Source organism: Corvus kubaryi, unplaced genomic scaffold, assembly GCF_017639235.1.
Source record: "Corvus kubaryi isolate FWS band 111438036 unplaced genomic scaffold, C.kubaryi_AGA036_p1.0 37398, whole genome shotgun sequence".
NCBI lineage: Eukaryota > Metazoa > Chordata > Aves > Passeriformes > Corvidae > Corvus > Corvus kubaryi.
Window position 1 is genome coordinate 40,407,582 of NW_024581137.1, and position 10,314 is coordinate 40,417,895.

General features: G+C 49.1%; 1 protein-coding gene across 1 annotated transcript in view; it reads right to left on the reverse strand.

Annotated features, from left to right (window-relative positions):
- Window positions 1–8,457: 8,457 nt before the first annotated feature.
- The window catches only part of SKIDA1 (SKI/DACH domain containing 1), a 5,336-nt gene continuing 3,479 nt past the window's right edge, over window positions 8,458–10,314 (reverse strand). The window contains exon 2 of the mRNA XM_042042799.1: window positions 8,458–10,311. Within this exon, the coding sequence (XP_041898733.1) occupies window positions 8,695–10,311 (1,617 nt within the window). The 3' untranslated portion in view covers window positions 8,458–8,694. The remainder of the gene's footprint in view (window positions 10,312–10,314) is intronic.

A 10,314-nucleotide genomic window follows, 5' to 3' on the forward strand; every position in this document is an offset into this window, starting at 1 on the left:
CAAAGGCGCTGCTGCTTCTCCATGTCCGTCAGTGGAGAGAGAGCGAGTCCTGCTGAACCCGGTGATGCCTGCGAGGAAACCCTGAGCACCTTAGCGAGCAGAGCCACTTAGTCTCCTTGGAAAACCCTTTTTCTTTCAGCACGCAAGTGTTCCTCTTCAGAAACCTTGGGCTGGTGGAAGCAAAAACGTTAATCGCTATCATGCCTATGCGAAGCTATTAACACTATTGATTCTTAACTTTCTCAGCGAAGACAAATTCACCATATGTCGATGTGTAAACACTTTGGAATAAAATTAAAACCAGTTCTGTGCAATTGTCACTGTGCTTGATTCTAATACAAACTATCAGATGTTTATGCAGTTCGTCTTTCTAAATGATCAGACGCCATCGGCGTTGATAAACCAAACACAAGCAGTAAATTCTGCGTGGAGGGCAACTCCGGCTCGCAGGTTTTGTGAAGACGGAGGAGCTCGCACGAAGCTGCAGCAAAATCATCCTGTACTTTTGTGCCGGCGTTGGGGCTGGGAGCCGCTGAACTCTAAGTTACCCTCTGGAGCTTTTTCCTAAACCCGGTGTCATCCGTCTCCTGCGGAAAACGGGAGGAACAAATGCAGCAGCACGGCAGGAGCTGGCAGAGGAGCCGGGCTCCGGGCTGGAGCATTCCCGGGAAGCCTCGCCGCATCTGTGCGCGGGTGTTTACAGAGGGGAGGGAGTCCAGAGGGAGGCAGAAGGGCCTCGGGAAAGGCAGGAGACTTTTAAGTCCGCTGATGAGGAATTGCTGCTGGGTATACTCCTCTTTGCCCCACGAGCAATGCAAACACGTATATAAAGATTCCCAACTTTCATGTGTGTTTTAAAAAGTTCACCCACTTTCAAGCCTGTTTCAGAAGCCCGGGTTTCCGGGACGGAACAAACACCGCCAAGTACTCTGCGCGGAGGGCAAGAGATATCAGCGATTATCTGGAGAGCCTTTCTATTTATCGGCCTCTACGCGCCTAGATAGGGAAATACAAATGTTCACGGACTTGATGAATGGCAGGGCTTGTGTAGAATGGCTATATTTTACAGGCCCCTTTACGGGAGAAGGGTACAGAAATCATAATGGAATTAATGAGATTTTATTAGCAAAAATTTGTAAATCCGAGGTAACCATTTATAAACTTACTCTAAAATGTAAGAGAGATTGCGAGATCCCAGCCGGGGAGATCTGACATTATTTTATATGGTGTATTAAACGCCGTTCCCTCTTTTCTTCTGCTACATCATCTAGTATGAACATCTTTTTCCCTCTGGTGAACTTAGCCAGATTTTGACGGGGACGATTATGTCATAGCGGGAAAAAAACTGAAAATCCTTCTTCTGGTTAAAATGTGCTACTTCAAACATCCCCAACAGACACAGTAGTTTTTCAAACGCTCTGGAAAAACTGCACACGGAATAGCACGCTATTGCTATTTACCCTTACCCAAATGTCGTGTCCACGAAAATAGAAAAGAGCCTTTCCAAAAGAGAACAAACCCATTTCTTTATTTTCTTTCTTTCTTTTTTTTCTTTTTTAATAATAATTTTTTCCCCATGCACTTTACTAGATAATAATTCTGCATTTGTTATTGTCCTGGGCAGTTTACCCTTGAATCTCAGGAACACAAAAGCATCGCGGGTAAATATAAAACATATGTTCGCACAGGTTATGTGGCAGCTTTAACACTCGCAGCCCCATTCACACGCATCTCCACAAACGCACAAAGACACCAGAAATCCCAGCAAAAGCGCTGTTCCCGGGGCAGCCAGGCGAGAGGTGGTCCAGGAGAGCGGGGGGTTTTGCTCCGGGAGCAACACCAACCTACAACAAACAACCGGGAGGTCGGGGAGGGTGTGTCCGGGACCGAGCCGTGCCTCGGCCGGCGAGGGGATGGTGATCGGCCCTGCCGCTCCGCCAGGCGCTGACGGTGCGGCGTCCCCGCGTTTCACCATCAGCAGCTGCTTTTCCAAGGCTGTTTGTTTGTTAGTTTATTTATTTTTTTCCCCGGGAAGGTAGAGAAAGGGGAATGACAAGATGAAATATAATACAGAGATGTGAAGTGACCCGAGTGGCAGCTGAAGACGAGGTCTTAGCCGGGACGTGTTTCCCAGCTAAACTCTCCGCTGCTCTTTGGGGAAAACCAAATGCAGGTTGATGGAAACATCCTGTTTTGAGGAAAATGGACTGTACAGCCCTATCTAGCAGCTCCGACACTACTAATCAGCCTGGAAAAGCACTGCGAGCACAAATCCCGGGGAAGAGGGAGCCGTGCATCTGACACGACTGCAATTCAATCCCGATCCTGAAAAGGAGTTTGGAAAATCGCGGAGCTCTGAGGGGCAGAGCCGGTCTGCGGCGGCCCCTCCGCGGCTCGGCCCGCCTGGAGACCCGCGCCTTCCTCTGCCTGGAGCAGGGGCAGAGCCCCGAGCCGCAGAGGGGAAGGCAACAGATGTGGGCTGTGCAGAAATCCGTGGAACAAGTGCTCTAAACCCAGGAGGATTTCTCCTAATAGCGAAATCAGAGGGGGAGAGATTTCAGGAAAGAGAATAGCCCAATATAAGTTTCTAGAGTAGAATTTACATTTCATCCTGATTTGTATGTTACAATATGCAGACGCGTGCACGCGGGAGGGATTTGGGTGCCAACGGCGAGGGAGTCCCCGCGTCCCGGTCCTTCTGACCGCCGAGAGCATCGGCGAGCCTCTCTCCGCGGCCGGGAAGCGGGGCCACGGTCTGGAGTTTGGGGAAGTTCATTGCGATACCCCTATTGCCATCCCCTCCCCCGTCCCTCCGGAACGAGGGAGAGGGAACTGGAGGTGCTGGCTCCTGTTTATTTGTCTAAGGGGAACGGCGGTGTGGGAGGCCGAGGGCCGCCTTGGAGCCCCCCTCTCCATGCGGACGTGCCGTTCGGCGGGCAGGGGCACCCGGCCTGCGGGCCGGGGCGGTGCGGAGCAGGCGGGCAGGGGCACCCGGGGCAGCGCGGCCGCGAACAAAGGCCGGCAGCAGCTCCTGCACGTGTGCGCTGCCGCGGCGGGGCCGGCGGGCTCGGCCGTGGGCAGGGAGGGTCCGGCCGCGCCGCTGCTCCCCGGGCTGTCGGGCAGGGAGAGCGGTTCGCCCCGGGCCGGGGTCCCGGCGCGTCCCCCGCCGAGGGACGAGGCTTCAGCAGGGTCTGCCTGCGGGACGTCCATGTCCGGCCCCACCGCCCAAAGGTCACCGCGGCTGGTCCGGCTTCTCGCTACGGGCCACATTAGCGGAGCGGCCATTTACTGCCCCGGGATTGCAGCGCGGCCCGGGTTAGCCCATAAAGCCATTCACACTCAACAATGGGGATTTTCTCAACGATTAACAAGAAACAACATAATAAATCCATTTACAAAGCCCTCGCTATTTACTATAAATTAGCCACTCTTTAAGAGACCGGTGCGTAATTTCACACGCTTTACAGCCCCGGCTACATTTTAGACGCAAGAGCCAACAGCCCTGTTGGACCTTCTGCGCTGACCCCGCTCCCCGTCCTCTCCCGGGCCGGCTCCGCGGGGGCGGACGGCGAACGGCCGAGCCTGGAGCCCCGAGCCTCCCCCGGCCGCTTCCTGGCCCGGAGCCCAGCATCTGCCCCGAGGGCCCCGCGAAACCACCACGGGCTTGCCCCCTGGCTCGCCCCCAGCGCGGAGCGGGCAGGGCGGGAGGCGGCGGGGCCGCGCCACGGGAGAGCCCGGGAAGATGGTCGCCCCGGTGGATGAGCCGGAGGGGGAGCGGGGTGGGAGCCACGGCGCCGCTTTGAAGAGCGGGATCTCCCGGGGACCGCCACGCCGCCCCCGCCGCCTGCGGGAGCCGCTCCGGGAGCGGGGAAGCCGGGCCAGGGAGCCTGGCCGGGAGCGAGGGAGACGGCCCGTGGAGCTGGGCCAGGGAGCCGAGGAGGATCCGCCGAGCCGGGCAAGATGGCGGCCCGAGGCGAGCTATGCCCCGGGCCCGCCGCGCTTGGGCAGCCCCGCCGCTCGGGGGCCCCGGCTGCGCTCCGGCATTTTTTTGATCTCCCTCTTCACTTTTTTTTTTTTTTTTACATTTTTTTTCTCCTTTCTTTTTTTTTTTTTTTTTTTTTTTTTTTGCGCGATTTCCAGGCGGCGGGAGCGCCGAGCGGGAGCTGGGCCGGCGGCGCTCTCGCCGTCCTCCCCCCTGTTTACAAACACAGCTGTTGCCGTGTATTTGCAATGCTAGGGGTAAAGCCACCAGCAGCGAGGAGCAAACGAGAGATGGTGCGGGAGAGGGGTCCTCGGCATCTGGAAAGGACAGGGCGCCTTGTTTTTGAAACTGTCAATTCCCTCAACCCCTATTGTGAGCGCCTCATGCAAAACATCTCGGGCCTTTTAAAGCGGGGGCTTGTGAGGCCGCCTCGGAGAGAAAGGGAGAGGGGGAGAGAGAGGGGCCTAGGGCACGGGAAATAATTATATCAGCGCAGTGAAAAAATGCAACGTGTAAGCCCTAAACCCGGCTCGCTGTCCCTTCCCCGAAGGTTTTTGGTCAGGCCGGAGCTGTTAGACCGCGGCTTGCAGGGCCAAGTACCAAGGGAATGGGTAATGTCTGCAAGCGTGACTTCGGGAAGGTAGATCCCAAAGCCTCCCTCCTGATTTTCCTAGCCAGGGCTTTTCATTTTCAGGCGCTCGTCCTTCTTTTGTGCTTCCAAGCTGACCAAATAGATCCCAGGATGAACCATTACATATTCTTCCCAGCAATCCTCTTAACCATAAAAACCACAATTAACAAGGTTATCCGTGTTTCATGTTCTCTAACATACTGCATATGTAGAATATTTTCCTGCAGATTACTGCCGTGTGTCAAAAATGCCACTTTTTTTACCCTTTTCTGTCTCAACCACTCGCACGTGTGAACAGTGACAAACACAAACATAACATTGCTCTCATTTCTGCAGAAACTTTAATTTATTGGCAACTAAATCTGTTAAAGGGATCAGAGACCATGTAAAAAAATCACCATGTGAATTGATTAAACAGCAAACTTAATACAACAGCTACCACTATTTTGCATTATTGCTAGTAGTGGCGTTTTAAATAAACAACCAGTAAAGAGATTATCCCACTGTAGTCAAGTAAGTGTAGCTTACAGAACCATCACTTCTTAAAGTAAATTGCTGTAAAGGGCAAGTTACATCTTTTAAGGCAATATACCTCGTTGCTGAAGGCATTACACGTGTTCCCCTTTTAATGTTCTAGAGAATTAAACAGAGTCCAAAACTTTCTTTTGTCTTCCATCTGGCAGCAGAAATATTCCCAGTAAATTTACCGGTGAACTCTATTTGTGGCAAATACTTACAGAGTATAGTCCTTACAGTACACACATTTCCTCAATTGCTTTTTCCTCTAGAAAATTCTGTTGATTTTTGTGTACACCAGGAATTGGAAAATGGTGGTAATTACTAACACGTTTTAAGTTTTATCTCATGTAAACATCATAACAAAATGGTAGCCTGTCTCCCTTGGAAAACCTTGGGTTTTCCTCATTATTAGAACTTACCTTTATGGGAGAAATTTGGTTATTTTTATGTAATTCAATTATAAGACTTCACATGTTTAAGGCTGAAATGGTAATGAACTCTGATCACAATAACAATTACAATGTCATCAGAAACAGTTACCAAACTACCAGAATTGGACAGAATACCATTGCCCCCCCTCTTTTTTTTTTTTTCCCTGGTGAGTCATTGTACCTGGCTAATTTCTCCAACGGTAGTAAAAACGCGAATGTCCCTGCTAGTGACTTGCACTAAACTGAGGTGTGCACGTGTGAAAATTATTTGGCTGTTTAACTCCTTGCCGTTTGCTGCTGCCTGGATGGAGGGCAGCCCAGCGGAGCAGCCTGCCGGGGATGCCCGGGGGTGCCTGGGGCTCCCGGGCCGCTGGCAGGGCTGGGCGCCATATTTCACGTCCTCAATTCTGCAGAGCCTATTTGGTATAAATTTATGCTTATACCTCCCCCTCCCACCCCCCACCCCGGATTATTTCGGAACCTGAAAAGGCACCTCTGTAATTTACAATTCCTGGCCAAATCAGCATATCTCTAATTGGAAGTAAACAGGGTCAGGGGACAGAGTTACTTTGAAAATGATACGTTGTTTAACTGACAAGGCGAAATTTTGGGTTTCAAGTTTGCATATTGCACTTTTGCACGGCTTTTGGCTCTTTCTTTGTGTTTTTTTTTCCTTTTTTTTTTTTTTTTCTTTTTCTTTTTTGGTCAAGGGAAGACCTTTGTCAGGCAGACACGGTTTCTAACAGAGCAGGGGGCTTTCCTGAGCAGTACATTTTGTACGTACTTACAGTTCTCTGGAAATAAGGCTGTAATCTGTGCAGCTCTAAACACACGAATGTAAACATTCATCTCAGAACAACTTCAGTAAGCAGATTTTTCATGACCATCGTAATTTCAGCAGAGCGGTTAAGTATGCAATGCACCTTTTGCAATTGGCAGCTTAAAGTGATGTGTGTGCATGTGTGTGTGCGTGTGCATGCAGGGGGGAAGGGTAACTCCATTGAAAGGCAATTGTTTACTCTTTCTAAATATATTTGGCTGCAGGTATTCTCAGACTAGGCCTTTTACAATGAGAGGAAAACTCCGGTGTGGATATAGTAAACAGAGCTGAAACCAGTTAGTGACTGCTTGGGATATTTGGAGACACGAGGGGTTGGGACAGGGCATCACAAAAGGCAGGAATTAAAAAACTGAAACCCAGGCAGTGGATTGCCAGCAGAAATGTTGACTTTGAGTCACACAGTAAACATTGCATTGTTGCTTTGTTTTCCTTTTTTGATTTACGATAAATTATTCTCCCGGGATTGATCAATGAGTGGAATCCTTAAAATTTAATTTGTGAATGATCTAGTATAAATAAAACGCTAATCCAAAGAAAGAAACCAGCAATTATTCATCCTAAACTCTGCTGATTCAGCAACTCAATTATTATTGCCTTTCTCAAGATGCAAACTTTTCAGGCTGTTTTCAGAGTTGCTGTATCCGTCCTCCCCCCGCAAGAGATACCTTCCCCCGTTCTCAGCTCTGCCTCCACCTCGGCCTCCAGCCCTTCTCTCTTTTTTTTTTTTTTTTTTTCCCTCCCTTTTTTTTGGAGAGGGGGGGGGGGGGGGGGGGGGAGGGAGGGAGTGAAACAGTTAACCTCTTGAAGCGTATTTCCTCCAAGTAAAAACAGTGAACTTACAAACGGAGAGGAAACCACGGATAACTGCAATAATTCAAAGTGTTTGGAATCAGGATGTTTTTAAACAGTGTTTTTAATTGAAAATAAAGCTAAAGCATGCTTTTCAACAGTGCAAATTTCCATAATTTTGATTTACTGCTTCCATCATCACAATATATTATACCAGCATGTCTTACCAAGGGCTAGACTCTAGAAGTCTGCCTGTTCGACTATTTTGATATTAAGTGCAAATATAGATAATTGCCTCTGATTGTCACGTGCAGTAGAAATGTTTCTGCTACATAGAGAGGATGGCATGGCAAAAAAACCCACAACAGCAAATTTCAAGAGATGAGGGTAGAACTGGGAAGTGTAACATGGTTGAAATGCCTGAGTTTTGTTGCCAAAAAGCTATGAATAACATGGTCTTCTCATTTTGTGTAATCTTTCCACTTACGGCCTCTCATTTCACTTTCTGTGTTGTATTTACTGCTTTGCTATTTCCTCCAGCCAGCGTGAGGGGCTGGACCATAAATTGTACTGCTGGCCAGGCAAATATTTCAGTTGCTTTGCAAGTTTGTAAGGGCCATGTTCAGACCACAACTTAAGTATGACATTAGTGGATAACAGTAACCTTATTTAAGACCTCTGGGTGAAACAAAAAGGCTTCCCAATTGCAAAGAGTGGCTGTACAAGTAAAAAGACACCCTTTTACCAAAAATAGAATTCCACATTTATTTACTGGTTTCAAATGAGGCAGCTTTTCCCAGCGCTGGGGTCACAGGCGGACCCCAGTCTTTTCCAAACCGGAGAAAAAGGAGTAAGTGCAACTGCTCTTTGAAAAAGACACCCCTGCACCCGAAAACAAAGCTCCCAAAAAGTAGACTGCTGCCACATTGAATTATAGTGAACCCTTACTGTGCAACCATGTAACTTAACAAACTTTAACTGAATTAACAGTTAGACTTCCATTTTCAAAATCTAGTGCATAAATTTAATGGCTCATTCCAATATTTATTATTCAACCTTTTGACATTTATTTGCAGCAGTTGAATTGAGGTACTGGTGCATTATTAGCATTTAAACAGTAAAGTGTTCCAGCTCTACCATAATAACTGAGTTTAACTTGAGTCTTTAGCCTGAAGTACTCTGTGGAATGTAACATAATAAAAAAACAAAAATAAAAACAAAACCAATGCAACAGAGGGAAAAAAAAAAAAGCCCAAACCAACAACAACCAAAAAAAAAAAAAAAAAAAACCCACCAAAACCCCAAAATAAGAAAACCCCACTGTTGTAATGATAAATAAAATAGTAATCCGGTTTCTGTCTTCACAATGTGATAAAACAGGATTCCAAAAGTGTGTATAGCATTAATGGGTTTGTACAAACCATGCTGCAGAGTTTTAAAAAAACCAAAAACGGTAAGAAAGTTAAAGGTGGTTCAAGAAAATATTTTCCAAACTACTTTATTAATTAAATTTCCTGAATTTGTGGCTAGGTGGAAGAGGTATTGCAGAACCGCCCAGCTGCCATTTCCATACAGGATGGGCCTTGTGAGGTGGTTGGGAATCCTTAGTGGTGTTTAAGGAATAAGCTGGCAACAAATCCCCATCATTGCCAATAATTAGTGATGGTGGACAGGGAAAATTTGCAATGAAATTAAATGGCCTTTTCACTGCTGATGCTACATTGCTGGCTACCCTTTTGCGTCTATTGTTAACTGTAAAATCATCCAGTGTTCCTTCATGTGTCTCGATTTTACCTGTAGGACGTGGGCTTCGAGCTGATTTCAAATTTGGTTTGACTGGAGGAGTCTGCAGTACAGGTCGCTTTCCCAAAACCAGTGTCCTGTAATTTTTTCTCACCCTTGCTCCAAATTTATACTCCCCATCCTCAGGTTTTGGAGTACCTAAAGTGCATGAGAGGACCTGACTCTGAGTCAGTGGGTTTAAGGAAGTGGTTTCTTTCTCAGTGCATGCAGAATCTTCCTTGGCTGTTAATAAAGCGTCCTGGTTATTACTCTCAGTCGCACCGTAAAACTCATCCTTAGTATCATTGCACTCACACTTTAGCTTATGTGTTGTAAGATCAGGCTCATACTCGTCGCTCGCACTGCTGTCCTCTATTTTGATTTTAATGCTGTGCAGGAATGGCAATGCCTTATTGCCTGTATCAGTGCACTGGAGCTCAGCTGCTGCTGCTGCCCCTGGAGAAGCAGCATCCTCCGCAGGATCAGTTTGTAAAGAGGGCAAATCCGTGGCAAATTCGATACAATGAGGGATTTTGGAATCTTTCTCTGAATTTGCTGCCGCTGATGAAGAATCATTATTTAAGAACCTAGCAGCTATTGTATTGTTATCTGCACGGTGTGTAGTAGTTGCTTGAAGGCATTTCCTTGCCTCTCTGAGTATTCTTTGTTGTGGAAATGCATTGTTTGTCTTTGGGCTAGGTGAAGAGGCCCCCTTTGCAACACAGTTAATTGTTAGGTCAGTACTCTTGGCGTTATTGGAAAATTCAGAGTGTGGGAATGTGAGTTCGGATACCCTATCATCTCTTATCTCTGCGAAGCAGCTCCCCAGGCCGCCGGAGCAGCGCAGCGCCGGGGCGGTGGGAGCCCAGCCGGGGCGGCCCCACTCCTCCGGCAGCTCCGGCTTGACTCCGCCGGGAGCGCCGCGGAGGGCGGGCAGCCCACCGGGCTCCGCCGGGGCCGGGGGCCGGGAGGCGGCGGCGGCCGCCAGATGGTACAAGAAGTTGGCGTGGACCACGCCGGGCGGGCTGCAGAAGCTGGTGCGCCTGAAGCGGATGCTCTGCACCGAAACCTGGCTGGAGACCGAGCTGGAGTCGGAGTCCGAGGTGCTGTCCTCCTCCTCCTCCTCTTCCTCCTCCTCCTCCTCCTCCTCCTCTTCCTCCTCCTCCTCCGAGCTGCCCTCGCTGGAGTCCGAGGCGCCGCTGCCCTCCTCGTCCTCCTCCTCCTCGTCCTCCTCCTCCGAGCTGCCCTCGCTGGAGCTGGAGAGGCTGGAGCCGCAGTCCGAGTCGTGGGCGGCGCGGCCCGAGCAGCAGCTGGACTCCGAGTCGCTGCTGCCGCTCTC